Source organism: Pempheris klunzingeri, chromosome 12, assembly GCF_042242105.1.
Source record: "Pempheris klunzingeri isolate RE-2024b chromosome 12, fPemKlu1.hap1, whole genome shotgun sequence".
NCBI lineage: Eukaryota > Metazoa > Chordata > Actinopteri > Acropomatiformes > Pempheridae > Pempheris > Pempheris klunzingeri.
Genome location: NC_092023.1, coordinates 8,769,603 through 8,785,312, shown reverse-complemented (window position 1 = coordinate 8,785,312; position 15,710 = coordinate 8,769,603). Strand labels below are relative to the sequence as shown.

The window sequence follows — 15,710 nt, the reverse complement described above, 5'->3', positions numbered from 1 at the left end:
TATTCATCAAAATATACCTTTCGAAGATTATCAAAAGCTGAACTTTTGTAAACGTTGTAGGTGGTTAAAGAAATCCACTTTTTAATCATATTTGTGTGTCTATTACATATACAAACATGGTTTCTGCAGTGACAGTTAGAGACGTCACTTCGCTGTGAACGTATATCCCTATGTGGAGTCCTTATTCCATGTTCCACTTGAAAGGGTGAACTAAAGGAAGTGTGCATTAGATACCAAAACAAACAGGCGAGCCACAAACCGTACTGGTATGTGTGCTGTTTGGCGGCGGAGTCAGATTTGTGTAGGTCTGTCTGCTGGCCTGGAAGGGGACCAACGCTTTTACATGGTAAACATGTTTTCTTCACACTGGATCTGATTGACTCCACTTCTGTAATGCCCCTGTGCAAAGGAAATGATAGTTGAGAAACTCTAGCATTTGTGTCACACAGCTCCTCTTGAAGCACTGGTGTGGTTTCAAAGAAAAAGAGAGAGAGAGAGAGACGCAACATTGAGCTTCGCCAAGTTAAATGACCACATTGTATCATATAATATTAGCATAAAAAGAATTACGGAGCTGTCATCACTACTTTCCAATATGTCTCCATTTTGGCTATGAAGGGCTCCTTGTATACCGTAAATACATATTCATCAACCTTCACAGATAGGAAAGCTCCCCCGCCCAGTTGAAATAGTTCAGGACCCGTTCGAAGTCAGGTCAGTAAATAATGGAACATGAAAACGGGCATGTTTTCCACATTTCAGCTGTAATACAGTTTTAAGATGCTGTGAAATTCCTGTGAATTGCTTTTTGGCACAACTACACAGGAGAGGCCTGGACCTTTGGCTGCCAGAGGCATATTAATAATGTTGATCATGGGAATGAGACTGAGGCTTGAGACAAGCTGTAGTTATGAACCAATGTGTCATAACTGAGGATCAAAAGTCTTCTAACCTCTCCAATCGCCCCGAGACTTCAAGCCCTCTCCCTCTCTCCCCCTCTCTCCGTCTCCCCCTTATGGCCTAAGGCTATGTTATTGAGTCGAGGAGCCAAATTGTTTCTCTTTTGTATTGCGAGACTCCATCCTGTCTGTGGGTCTCCAGCCCCCTAAACCACAGTTGGCAGCACAGTCAGCCTGTCTTGAGGAATGCGAGGGGCTTCTAATGGTTACACCCTTACTCACTGTGCTAGGAGCAAGATCACACGCTGCTCTCCCTCACTCTCTTCTTCTCTCACACACACAAACATGCTCACAAACAAACATGTTGACCCACACAAACGTGCACATGCACTGTATGCACACAGAGACAGAAACGCACACAGGCAGGCGCAGAGTCGCTCAGTCTATGAGCTGCGGATTATAGCCACTCCTGTTCTTTGAACAATAAGCCAGTGCCATTAAAGGGGTCACAGTGATAGTGGGACACCGCTCCCTCCCCTCTAATATCACAAGCCGTAATCTGGGCCCAGACTGGTTGTCTGAAGTTCAGACTCCTTTCAGCTGACAGTAGCTAAATGTTATGGAGGTCAGCTAGAGCCATGGTCCCGCCTACGAACTTTTACACTATAAATAATCACCTCATGCTACTTTTTTGTTTTTTTCTAACGCCAAGGCCTCGTGATGTCAAAATATGCTTCACATCAAATATTTAGTACATGATGCAATTTGTCATTTTGACACTATTCTTTGGCAGCTCAATGTACAAATAATCTCATAAATGTTGTTTCATTTAAAACTGAGTGACATAAATGGTGATTAAGCCCTGGCTGGCTCTGTGTAGCCCTGTATGGGAGACCTGGCTAATGAATACCACTTGGCTACTGCTTGAGTTCTGGCATCACAAATATCATCCTACTTTCCTTTGCATTTGATATTCCACATGGGACTTTATTTCTCATGCTAACAACCACTGCAACATGCCCTAGCAATTCAAAGATCACACGCTAATGCCTACTTGTCCCCAATTACACCAAACACTGCTGGGCTCCACTGCTGCCCTTTGAAAGGATCTGCTTTGTATTAAATATATTTACACTTGAAAACATCTCAAGAGAAGGCGAAGGAGAGCTTGCCCTCGTCGACAGAAGGCAGCGGTGTGTAGAATACTAATCGGGCCCTCAGTGCGTTTGATGCTGGTGTTTGATGTTTTCCAAGGATCCATGCCGAGGCCAAACCCCAGAGAGAAAGATGGAGAGAAACAGAGGGAGAGATCAGACTGCTGAGACTTTTTTGGGGTCTATGGGCTCTGGAGGGACTGAGAGAGAGTTTACATTCTGTTCCTTGGGATGGTTTTATTGTTTTGCCCATCTGCGTCAGCCACATTAACATCTATTGTCTTTGCTTCTTGTGAAATGAAGGGGCATTTCTGGCCTGCTTTTTTTTATACCACCTTGTATAAAACTGTGGTCCAGAGCCTGGCAGCAGGATAATAGTCAGGAATGTAGTCTGGCTGAAGGCAACTCCAGCATTTATGGAACTTGTACTGTATAGATCGGCATACGGTTGAGTTTAAGCACAGAACAGCACAATCTGAGAATTCCTTTTACGCTTGAGCTAAAATTTGTCTACAGAAAGAAATGGAGAACTAAGCTAAATAAACAAACCACCCCTAGTTCCATTTAGTAGCTGGTCTTGAGCTTTTGATCACATTGCATTATCTTCATCAGCAGATGGAGTTTGCCAGTTGTCTTGGAATTGTAGATGTTCAAATATCCAACATCCCGCTGGGAAGCTTCCTCTGTTTTTGTGTATATACACTTCAGCACATAGAGCAGTACGGCCGCAAGTGATGTTCTGGCAGTGCATCGGAAAATTATGTCCTCCTCAAGACACTTCATTGTGCCATCCATTTTTTCCAAATTATGACATTTTACGGATGTAGTGGTGTGTCACTGGGGTGGAACGGATTCTCATTTCCTTCTACATTTTCTTGACATTGTGTTTTGCTGAACATGACACTACCACATAGTGGACGCATACCTTTTACCTCCAATCCACAAGTATCAAAGAAATATGCATGCCAATGTGTCTTTTCAACACCAGTATATGTTTTCTTATGGGCAGCCTAGAGTAGTGTAATTCCAGTTAATACTAATGTGCTTGGCATCAAAGGCTTTGTTTTAACAGTTCCTTATGTTTCCCTGATCAAACTATGCGCATACTGTATTCTGGTCAGCTAGTCTTACACTTAAGGTATTCATTCAAGTAAAATCCTTAATCAACCGTGAGACATTGTCATGGTGTCTTGTACTCCTTAAGTACGTTTGGGTTTCACCAGCCTATAGACGATCCATTTCCATTTTAAATTAATCTGCATTTTTATTTGACAGAGAGCTCAAGCTGATGAGATGGATAGCATAAAAAAGCACATTAAATCATCCCAAGACAAGGAGGATGCCAAGCCACTGGACAAGCCTGAACAGTAAGAGCCTCACCTACCGTGTGAGCCAAATGTATTACATGAGAGCAGTGTCATTAAACAGACTGATTGTGTGTCTTCATCAGGTTTCTATTCCAGCTATCCCAAATCCCCAACTTCTCTGAACGAGTGTTCTGCATCCTGTTTCAGTCAACTTTCCATGAATGTATCACATCAGTCCTCCGCAAAATAGAAATCCTCCAGAGAGTATGCAAGGTGAGCCACTGGCCTTCTTCTAATTTTATCTTCTCAGTGTAACTCTCATTTCTTCATCTCATGTTCTGTGTGTGTGTGTGTGTGTGTGCGCGTGTGTGTGCGTTTGCGAGCCAGACTCTCCAGAGTGGCGAGTGTGTATTGCAGGTGCTTGGCCTGGTGCTGGCTTTTGGAAACTTCATGAATGGAGGTAATCGGTCTAGAGGGCAGGCCGACGGCTTCACCTTGGACATTCTGCCAAAACTGAAGGACGTTAAGAGCAGTGTGAGTCTGTGCATTACAGGAGTAAGAGCAAACAACAGTCACTCTAGGAAAGCACACACTCAGTTAGATGTTATTCATAAGCAAACAAAAGGCTGGAAGTGTGTGCAGAAATTCATGTCAAATAAGTAAATGTGCACCCACAGTTTTATTCAGCAATTCAGCTTGCAGCAGAAAACACATGGCGTGGGAAAGTAGTGTCTTTAAATGTTGATCTGGACTCAGTTTTACAACTATCCCATCTATGTTCGAATCCAGACCTGAGAGTCCAGGAGTTGAAAGGAACCTTTATTGCTGCCAAACATGAGGACCATAGCTGTGCAGATTTAGAGGAGAGGCCATTCTGTTTACTGTTCTTATTCAATATCACAACGGGCTCAGTGTGCCCTTGGCACTGCCATATAAGGACACAGTGGTTTGTGTTTTGTGCTGGTGGACTGAGTAAGGTATCCATAAAGAACTTCAAACTTTCCACCAAGTCTGAGTTATGACAGCCAGCCCAGCACAGTTGTGTTTTGTTGTATTGCTCTTCCAAAGTCATGATTTATGCCCAACTTGTACGACCGCTGTCTCTATTCTTGTTTGCTGGGCACAAATTAAAAAGTCCTGCTCCAAAATGATTAAATTAATAAATAAAGGGAATTTGGTTTATTTATTGTATCTTTTTTTTTCTTTCTTTCAGGATAACTCCCAGAGTCTTTTGTCCTACATTGTTGCTTACTATCTAAGGCACTTTGATGAGGTATGTTTTGGTTCCTGTTTATTTGAATCACTTTTCTGTTTTAGTCTGATTTGCTTGGAAATCCTTCCAGAGCTCTCTTTTCATCTCCTCTCTTGCCAGAGGATACCATGGCTTATCCTTTATCAAATTATTTATTTTCTCTTTCCTCATTTACAGCAGAAACAAATCTCTCCTCCTTCTCTGGCTCTCTTGTATAATTCTCTTTCTGTCTTTCACTCTTCATCTCCCGCTCTTGCTCTGCTTTGGTCTGGGTTCATTCAAACCTGCAGTCTGTTAACTGGCACAGCATCCAAAGGAGCGCTAGTGTAAATAATTAGGTTCTCCAGATGAGATGAACTCAGTAGAGTGCTGCTTGCCAAAATCAACCTGCATGACATGGCTGTAGCACTCATAATGGCCTTGTAGTGATACTGATGGGGAGAACTGCAGAGTACTTTCTGCATCAAGTTTAATGGTCATTATCTGCTGCAGTTTCAGTCATATCTTCTCTGTGATGTTTGGACTCCTGATAAGTTCATGTAGGGTCTCTCAAGACATTTATTTCAATCTTGCCTGGTGTGCAGAGTATATACTAGTGAGGCCCTCTCCTGTTTGAGGAAGATTGACTTTGACATTGGTGTGTGTGTTTTTGTGCACAAATGTGTGTTGTGTTTTACCAGGATGCTGGCAGAGAGACTTGTGTCTACCCTCTGCCGGAGCCCCAGGACCTATTCCAGGCCTCCCAGATGAAGTTTGAGGACTTTCAAAGAGATCTGCGCAAACTGAGGAAAGACCTCAATGGTATGGTCGTCAGACTACTTTCCACAATTTTCCCTCAGTAAAACTAAACTTTACTAAAAGAGTAAACTCTGCATAGCTTACCAGGTAGCAAACTTGGCCATGCCATATCCAGCAAATTATGACAGGTGTCATATGTTTCAAATACCACCACACTGAAATGTATATATGATAAATTGATGATAAATGATAAAATGCACATATCTCCTAGCACAATGGAAAATAATTTTCCAGACCTGACCAGCTATGGTCATGTGTGGATTGTGGGGGCGGGTCAACGGAGAGATAGCATCTGTTTGTGGTACAGACGAACTAACCAGGAGCAGATGTGACTTGTCAGATATAGACTCCTGTTGGACCCGGTGTGCCTTTTACTGTCCTCATGAAATAGAGATCAAAATATAGAGGGTGCAAGGCCAGGGAACCTCCACTACCTGTGTACACTGTCAAAGGTTCATCAGCTAGTCACTGAACTGGAGGAGACTTTCCTTAAGCTCTGAATTACCTCACTCTATGAAAGTGTTTAAGGGTTTAGAATACTTCTGCATATCTCTGTTCATGTTCCACAGGATCACTTGTACACAGGGTCCTAAATACGATTTGATTCATTTGTTTTTTTTCATTCATTCATTCTTCTTAAACAGATGCACATGGATAATCAGTTACGTAACTTTCCATGACTGCTCACGTTCTACAAACCTGCTTTAGTGTTATAAACATATCATTATCACTAGGGTAAAAAAAATTCACCACTAACCATCAACTTTAGAGAGTGGTTTCACAAGCCAAGTAGCTGGGAGTCATAACTTCCATTGAACTATGATTGCAATTATGTAATCCTTCAACGAAGTCAAAACACTATAAAACTCACATGACTTCATGCATCGTCTTCTTTTGGTATTAAACACATGGAAAATATGTAAAACACATATTAGTGATTGTAAAAGAGGCTTCTAAAAAAATATCTGTGCAAGAATGAATGTATTGTTGCTGCATATCAAGACCTCAGGAAAAAAGTGTGGAAATTGGATTATGCTTGACATGCCAAACTGATTGGTTGAGTGAAAAGGGTCCTAATGAATGAGGCAGTTGGGAAATACTCCTTTCATTGCTCTGTCTCAAGTCACTCAGCGCTCAGAACACTTTCCAAGGACTGAAGTGCCTACAGGTGGTAAAAAAACGACTGTGTATTTTTGTGCAAACATGTGTGAGTTTCTAAGTGTGCATGTGTGAGTTTGAGCGCTTGCAGCTCGATCTGCAATTCCCTAAACCCGGTCTGTTCTCTATCATGTTTTATGCATCTTTGCTGCTAAACCTATCAGGTGTCTGATCCGTGTTGCCAAATGTTGGTTTTCCTCTGCTATAATGATTCTTTAGGCTGTTCATTATTTGCAATTCATAAAGATGGAGTTGTTCACAGGGGAAATGGACTTGCGTCTGCTTTGACCCCAGTGGCAGTGGCACATGCTGACCATACATAAATACATCATCACATGCTATACCTGCAGACCTCTTCATTACCGAGCGGAGCCAGCTGAGTGCTCTAACAGACCTGGGCTTCGATGACAGTTCCCAGAGGGGGGTTCCGATAGGTAGGCGGCTCAGAAATGGCCTTGGCTGGCCCGAAGGACATCAGCAAGCAACACAGTGGAGAGAGCTCGCTGTGTACCTTTTCGGTTAAGGCACCATATGGTCTATGAATTACCACTTGCCCAGTCCCGACCTCCCCATTCCCTTAAGCGTCTCATGGCCTCTCCACCTCTAAAGCCTTGAGCTGTGTTTGTGTATCCGTTATGGTTGCAGATAGAGCGTGACTATTAGTATCTCCCGGGGTCTGACCGCAGGCCTTCCTGGTTCCTGGGGGTGCTTTATTAGTCATTATGGGTCATTATGTCTTTGTCAACACTTATTCAGCAGAAATTCAGCAGCGATTTATCAAAGCAAGCTAAACCAGAGTCAAGTGCACTGTAAAGTTTGTAACTACAACACAAATACTGGATAAGATGTTATTGGTCTGAAAGACCTTTTCCCCTCTCATCATGATCATCTCTTGTTGTTTCAGCATGCTCCACTGAGACTGAGAAAGTTTGCAAGTCGTCCTCTGAGGAGAATCTGCAACCCTTTAAGGACAAGATGGATGAATTTCTCAGCCAAGGTGACCATGTTTTCCAAATCAGTTGAAACAAATAATTGACTTTCACCAGTCTCATGAAAGGATTCATCTGATATTCTGTATTTCTTTTTTTCTTTCAACAAATCCTGCTGCTGAAACATTTCCTCAAAAATACACATTTTTTCCCTCCTGTCTAAGTAAAGTTTGCTAAGAAGTCATTTTCTAACCTTTTTTGTGTGTTCAGTCGGACTAAATCATTTCTGAGACTGAACAGATCTCACGAAAAGCCTAAAAACTTAGCCTTAAAATATGATGAAACATGTGATGTGTAGTCCATTTTTTAAAATGTACCTTCTGTGTTACCATCAGACAAGGAGTTAAAACTTGAAGAGGCAAACATTTTATCCCCCACTAATTCAAAGTAGCCTGGGCTGGTATTGCCTTGGCATATCCAAGCTGAAAATGCATCTGTGGTGTGAGAGTATGTGAAGCAGCTCATCACTCAGTATGATTTAGGCCTTCTATGTCTGCGGACATATTTCCAAAACTGGTTCATGCTGTTTTCTGGATGATACACACACAAGGGTTCACTCAGTGTCGTTTCCATAGGGATGTCTGTTTATTCCAGGGTGTATTAAATAACTCACAGCTATTGTTTCAAGTGTGCCTATCTGCTTTGACGGATTGTGACTGCACTTGGTAGCTGGGTCTTTTATCTTGATCTCTCCCGTTTAAAACAGAGTATATTTTGCTCTGCCTCAAAGGAAGAGTCAGGATGGCCGAAGGTGAACCTGTCATGCAGCCTTTTAAATTGACTGCGGAGAAGAAAGCTAGATGCCTGAGAGACTGGACTAAAACTGACTTGTAGCACCTGATCCCTTTCACTTAGTACTTTTGACGTCATGACACGTTTTTGTCATATGTTTATCCCTTTTTTTTTCCTGTTGTTAAGGATTTTTCTTCTTTATTTTTCCACTCTCAGTCTGCTGTCCTGCTCCAATAACAAAGCTCTGTCTTGTTTCTGTCAGAGGAATGACGGAGAGGGATTAGAAACACCCCATTGCCTCCTTGACCTCTCCTCGCTGTCTATGACTCCTTCGCTTCTATTAGGAAATCAAATAAACCTCCACAGTGAGGTGTTTACTAAGAGGGCTGCTAAAACGATGATGATGAATTGATTGTAAATGATCACATCCTCTTTCATTGCCCTTTTATTCCAAGGGCTAAGTAGACTAAGTGTCTACAGTCATGCTAGCAGCTCTGCGAGGCTGTAGCCTATGCACAGCAACGCTTTGACCGGAATGCTAATGTCAGCGTGCTAGTAGGCTTACAGTGATAACGCTAAGATGCAGATATTTAGCAGGTATCATATGTTCACCATCGTAGTTAAACATGTTAACGTGCTAATGTTTACTATTTAGCACTAAACACAAAGAACAGCTGAGGCTGATGGAAATGTTATTAGTTTTAGTATTTGATCATAAACCGAAGTATTGGACAAATTACAAATTTGACCCAATAATGGCACTAAACAAAAAGTCAGAGATCACCAAAGTTCGTCAAAAGGGGAACACGAATGTTTTCACGTCATGGCAATAGTTGTCAAATAATTTCACTAAAAAACAGAGATGTCACCCTCATGGTAGCACTAGGTGAAAGGGTTCGTGTGAAATAGATGTTGAGTGATTTTACTGGGTAAATGAAGACTTTGACGCCACATGAAAAATCGTGAAATCCCTAAATCCTCTGGATACCATGGATATTTGTACTAATTCTGATGGCAGTCCATCAAGTAGTTGCCGAGACATTTCAGTCATGCACCAAAGTGGACTGACAGACCAACATTGCCATCCCTGGTGCCATGCTGCTAGCATGGATAACCTCTCCCGGAGACATCATGAGATCAAGCTTAAGACTAAAGGATGCTAACAGCTGCTACTACATTTTTGCTGTAGGCATATTGCAGCAAAATCCACTGAAAATGCAGTCGTGTTTATCCATCATGTCCACCAGATGTCATACCATCATGCTTTTTTCTCCATTATCTGACATCTACAATACAACAACATTGGGATATTGTGGTCCACTTCAAAGGTGTAAGATTTAGTTTGTTATGCTTGTTTTAACATAACAAGCCAAATGTCGATCTTTATGTAGCATTGGCTTTGACCCTGGCTACATCCAGTTGACTGTGACCAATCTTTCTGAAGGACTCGGCACACAGGCCTCTCTTCCAACTGCTTTTGTATTCAGATGAGAGTATAATATATAGCATATGTTCTTCCGCGGTAATGCTCACTGTCCATTTTAAAGGAAGTCTGCAGATGAAAGCATCTCTCCCATTTCCACCTCTCCCCCTCTCCTTTCTTCTCATCTCCTTTCTCTCTGTGTTTGAGAGAAATATGGGAGCTCTCTCTTTGATGCAAATGACGAGGTTTTTCCCTCTGAGAGCAGAATGTAAGCACCGTAACATGGACATGTGACTCAGAAGGCTCCAGACGGGATTCTTAGGGTTCCTCCACTGTGGCGGTGAAAAAAAGAACAACAGCCAAATGTCTTATTTTTGTTATTTCTGTAATTTCTAAAAAGCCTGGGGTTAAACTGTTTCTGGCTCCACAGTTTAAACCGCTTTTGTTTATTTTCTGACCATGAAACTAACCACAGAATAACAGTGGGAGCGGACTTGTTGGAGCTCGGCTGTTTGGTCTAGCTCGATTTTCCCCGCTCGCTTCACAAATTCTCATGCATGCAGCCCTTTGATGGAGTCGCTGTGACTAGCAAGAGAGCACTGGCCATGTGATAATCTGTTTCTGATGGACATAAAGATTAGTAAGACGGATGTCAAACCCTCCCTTTCCTACCAGCTACAACTCTGCTTCTTCGGATGTCACATCACGTAGGCCGACATGGTTAAAATTAACATTAACAACTACAGTTTTTTTGTGTTTACATACATCCTGCCACACAATACCGCTGTCATCATAACATCACAATAATATAAGCAGATGAGAACACAATCACAGTGAATTCATATTGAATCATTCAGTGTCAGCGAAAAGTTTATCCAAGTGTGTCAGAGTTTATCTACTTGATAGCTAGTTTTATAGAGAGAGATTTTACATCTGTCATAGAGGAATCTTCCAGCTCAGTATTACAGTAAATTGTAAGAATCATCTCAATGTCCTGACAGTGAGATGCTTTAGCAAGCCCCATTCATATTATGTATCAATTTGTTCCTTATTTATTGATGAGCCGTCAGTGGAGACGGACGTGATTGTAGCCTACGAAGTGATTTAGCACTGTGGAATGATAAAGTATAGTGCTCGTCTCAACGGGTTTGTCTGAGATCTTTAGATGTGGCTCTGGCTTCAATTTCACGTAGCAACCAGATATTCCCAGGATAAGAGCAGAGCACAGAATTGCGCCAGGAAAGATTCTCTGTCCCATCTACTGTCACGTCTGTCTTGGGCAGCCATGAGGAGGCCGCAGGTCATTTCGGATCATTTGACAGTTTAGGGCAGCGGCAGCTGGCAGATGATTGACCTTGAAGGGACTGAGAAGCTGTCTGGGAGAGATAAAGACCAGCAAAAGCAATACAGCTGGACTGACTCCACTACCAATGTGTTATGTTTGAAAATGGGCAAAAAAAAAATCAGACCAAGAATCTGAAATTTGATAAGTAGTAACTTGCAGCATTTTCCTGACTGAGGCTGTCACATCTCACTGCTGTGCTCTTATATCATAATTTATAACACAGTCAAAATGATCGTGATGTCCCACCAAGATAAATGTTGTGGCCTGCTGGAAATCTCTCCTAATGTGTACCATGGTGTCCAACTCCCTGTTCTCTTACCCTCTCGCTGTCTCTCTTTTGCTCTCACACCTCACACACAGTCATCTGTCTCCATTCGAAGTCACCCTGCACAAAGAAGCACTTGTCCTGCAATCTGCTGTACTCATTTGTCAGTTGTGCAACAGCAGACAATCCAGCACTTAATAACCTGGTGGCACGGTACTGACCTTGGGAAAGACTGATTTAAGTAATGGTGACGCGTGGAATCCTCCCATATACAAGTTGCATTGGAGGTGAAAGATGTATTTTCTGATGTTACAGGAAATGCTGTATCTGTCCTAATCCTAATCCAATCATTTACTTGCGCACTGCAGTTTCGTTTTATCAAAACCTGCTTTTCTTTACAGCCAAAACCGAACTGGAAACGCAGGAGAAGCAGTTGGCAGACACTCAGAAGATGTAAGAGCTCTCTTTATCTTTAAACCCTTTCCTACAGCTTCTGCACCTGAAAAATAAACACAGTCCCTTCTCTTCCATTTCACGAGTTTACATTCAGTCTTTTCCGTGGTGTCAAAACGGTGATCGCAGTTGTGAATTTGAAAGTTGAAGCTGCACAGGATAATGCGATCCAATACAGTTTGAAGTGATACATTCTCACTGCAGTGAAGAAATACAATCTTGCTGCTTTGTCAATATTTAGGACTCCTGGTTCCTTCGGTTACATGGAAGGTGCAGACCATCATGCCAGGCCTTCAGTAGACGGGAGGCCCCCTGTGCGGTGTCTGTGTTGTTTATCTAAGCGGAGCGAGAGTAGACAGCCTTGGCTCCAGGCTTCTGTTACTGCTGGCTAGGAATGTGTTCCTATAGCATTCTCCAAACAAAGAGACCCCAACCTGTCCACTGTATTGATCCAGTGCAAATGGCCACCACATTTAACACGTTAACACGTGCCATCCCCCTGCCATATTCACGCTTTCCTTTCTGCTACAGGTAGATCTGTCTTAATCTCCTTGTCGGACATCCTTTTTTCCTTTCCCTCTTTCCTTACTCATGCTTACATGTACTGAACGGTATGCGCGCGTACTCAAACTTGCATAGAGGCTCATACAGAGAGTTTTATTTAGACATGGAAGATAATCCATTAAGTAAGAGTAAGAGTGATTATGCTGCTTTTGTTGCAGAAATTCTTGTATTCTCTGTTTTCTCCAAAATTGGTTTGTGTTTTTCATGTCACTCTACTATTAAATCTGAAAAAAAAAGATATATTATTCCAAGGTTAACTTTCATATTTTGCATGTTTTCTTTCTTTCTTTCTTTTCTTTGCATGGCCAGGTTTCACAACAATCAGTGTAGGTTTCTGTAATCGCATGTTGCAATAGTTTGGTCTTAAAGTAATGTTTTTGTTTTCTCCCCTCAGCTTCTTGGAGTTGAGCGTGTCCTTCTCAGTTAAACCCAAAGCGGGAGAGAAGGAGGTCTCTCCCAACACTTTCTTCTCCATTTGGCACGAATTTTCCACTGATTTCAAAGACCACTGGAAGAAAAGGAATAAGCTGATGTTACAGGAACGGTGAGAATATGATCGGAAGACAAGTTTCCTGTTTCAGAATGTGACATTATAGTTGATACGAATACCCTCTTCTGACAAGACACTTGAACCTATTGTCCTAAAATCAAATCCTGCTGATTTTTTCTGTGGCTTTTGGGAACGCTACACCACTCTCTGACCTTTTAAATGTCATTACAGATACACCAATGTTCCTACATTTAGACTTTTCCCCAAGCGTAAGTTCCTGAACCATTAATAACTTGCAGTACATCTCGTGTTCACTGAAGATCCTATCAGATTCATTCAAATTCATGAAGGGAAAAGGGGTTAAATGACCCGAATCTTTGTCCTCACCCCAGTAATGAAAAGAACACATGCAGCATCCAGTTAGCTTCCAGTGGTTTGATGAATATAAAGATACTGTTGCATATGTCAACAAAAAGCAAATTGGTCCATTATGCCAAATGAAGATTGACTTGTGATATGTATTTGTAAGAGAAGCAAAATGTCACAAGCTTTGCTTGTTCAGTAGGAAAGAATAAAAACAAATTTGAAAGCATTAACTCTTTGGCCTTTGCCATAGGCAATCATCCCAGTTCTCTCTTTGCTGCGTTTCCTTTTAGGCTCCAGTGGAACCATAGATATTAATCCTCACCTGTGCTGTATGAACATGCAAGCATTCAGCATTGGCAGTCACGGTACCCATGTAATAAGTAGAGACACGATGCTGTTGGAATAAATGGTTGTTCTCACTTAATGCCAACATGCTGACCATTTGTCATTTTAAAGCATAAATGAGTAGTGACACTGCTGGCTCTCTTCGTGCAGTAGTAAACTAGAGTGAGTCATTCTAAGTGGGAGGACTGGCGCTTCGACAAACCAAAATCATTGTGTCCAAATACCACTGACCATAGTCTGGACAGTACAAACTGGAGTTTTTGCACTGTCTTTCTTTTTCTTATGGTGAAATAGTGACTTACAGCAGTGTGAATGAGTGTCTGTCCAACCAATTATTTGCTATAGGATGACTGATGGTTATTACTGTTCCTTTTTTCAGGGTCAAAATGGCTGAAGAATCCTTCAAACAGGCCAGAGAGAAGGCTGCCTACAATGTGAAACCCAAACATGCAACTGGAATAGTACGTCTTAACACTTCTTGCCACAGTTACACTATGATCTCCTCTCTGCTTTTATCCAATTGAATTGCAGTGGTCCTCTTCTTTCTCTTCACTTGGTCCAAATTGTTTCCTCACCTAGCAGACTCTTTGTTCCGTTACAAGTACTTGTCAGGGTGTTGAAGAAACACTCTTGACTGCCAGTGCTGCCAGCTGTAAATAACCTTTTTTTTTATTCCACAGAAAGCAAAGCTGAGTCAGAAGATCTGAAGCAGAGAATGGAAAATTATCATCACCAAGCCAATTGCACAAGCACTGTTTGTACAATCTGTCAATGACTCATCAGTCATTTTTACAACATTTATTTGCTTACAGTATTTGTTTTCAGTTGATTTTATCCCATTGATTGATTCCATTCTCAGCCACCTTTTTGACAGCACTCTCATAAGTAAATGATATACTGCTACCAAAAGATCTTTTAGCTGAAATTATAAAATGTCGTTGGTTCAACACTATATCTAAGCTCTCTCTGTATTTTATAAGCCATATGTAGCCTATTTTCTTTTTTGAGTGCAATTTCCAAGCAGTTTACCAGGAAGGCATGAGCACTTCCTCTTTATATGTTCCTTAATGGTGAAAAGCACAGAATTTTATGATATTTCTATACAGTAGGTATGGATCACCGGCCAGACAGGAAGTGCCTTATTGCACAGTGAAGTGATCAAATGAGAGTATTTCTGATGCACATTTGTAATTAAATGTTAACCGTAAAAGAAGAATCTGTTTTTATGTCGGCTAAAACTTGATATATTTAGTTTTCTCAACAATTTCATCGAGTATGTTTCAGAACCTAATGGTAATAATGCATATGTTTTACATGCAGCACCGTCTTCGTTGTGGATTAATGTTTTTTCATCCAAAAAGGCCATACATACCTAAGCGGTGTGATTTGATTTAGGCCTGCTATTGTTTTATTCAGCAGTATTGTCAACTTGCTTTATGTTTTCAGCGAAATCCTATGCAGTTAGTTTTGCCTTGTGAGTTTGTGAACTCCCATATGCTAATGGAGCAATAGGATCATGTGATGTGACGTTCATGTGCAATACCAATAATATGTTTTGATTGAATAACCTTGACCATGAAAAAATATATTTATTGAATAAAAGAAATTACATAAATTTTTAATAGAAATTCTGCTGCTGCTGATCGTTTTCTGTTTATCATTTCTCCAACCGTGATATGAAATGTTACAGAACTACATGCACTCTAAACACCAATGTCATTTTATATGAAATAGATTTAATATACTTTTCACATACATACTTACACACATACATAAACTATAGATACTGTATATATTGCATTGCACCTCCATTACACATGCTGCAGTATGTTTCTCTTTTCTGGCTAGTATATTTGTGGCAAATGTACAGTATACAGCCAGGCTTGTGTCCAAGCAGGTGGATGCCACTGGTGATTGCTATGTTACTTCATGTTTCTTTAAATCTTTGCCTTGTCATGTGAGACATCATAGAATTTGAGGAAAGGACACAGGATAACGGATACAATACTTGTAAAACACAGTCAACATCTCATACAGGTAAAAACATTGCTGGCAAACTGTAATTATTCTTGATCCACCTGCAGAAAAACGCGTCAAATTAACTCGGACTCCTTTTATCGCAAAGGAATCTAATGACAAATAACCAGGTAGATATGACTGTTTTGACATA

At 41.2% G+C, this 15,710-nt stretch overlaps 1 protein-coding gene across 1 annotated transcript in view; it reads left to right on the top strand.

Moving 5' to 3' along the window:
* Positions 1 to 15,225, top strand: part of fmn2a (formin 2a) — a 36,703-nt gene extending 21,478 nt beyond the window's left edge. The window contains exons 8-17 of the mRNA XM_070840759.1: positions 3,329 to 3,420; positions 3,504 to 3,633; positions 3,748 to 3,894; positions 4,574 to 4,633; positions 5,293 to 5,413; positions 7,473 to 7,565; positions 11,724 to 11,775; positions 12,734 to 12,883; positions 13,920 to 14,001; positions 14,221 to 15,225. Coding sequence (XP_070696860.1) covers positions 3,329 to 3,420; positions 3,504 to 3,633; positions 3,748 to 3,894; positions 4,574 to 4,633; positions 5,293 to 5,413; positions 7,473 to 7,565; positions 11,724 to 11,775; positions 12,734 to 12,883; positions 13,920 to 14,001; positions 14,221 to 14,247 — 954 coding nt within the window. The 3' untranslated portion in view covers positions 14,248 to 15,225. The remainder of the gene's footprint in view (positions 1 to 3,328; positions 3,421 to 3,503; positions 3,634 to 3,747; positions 3,895 to 4,573; positions 4,634 to 5,292; positions 5,414 to 7,472; positions 7,566 to 11,723; positions 11,776 to 12,733; positions 12,884 to 13,919; positions 14,002 to 14,220) is intronic.
* Positions 15,226 to 15,710: the final 485 nt, after the last annotated feature.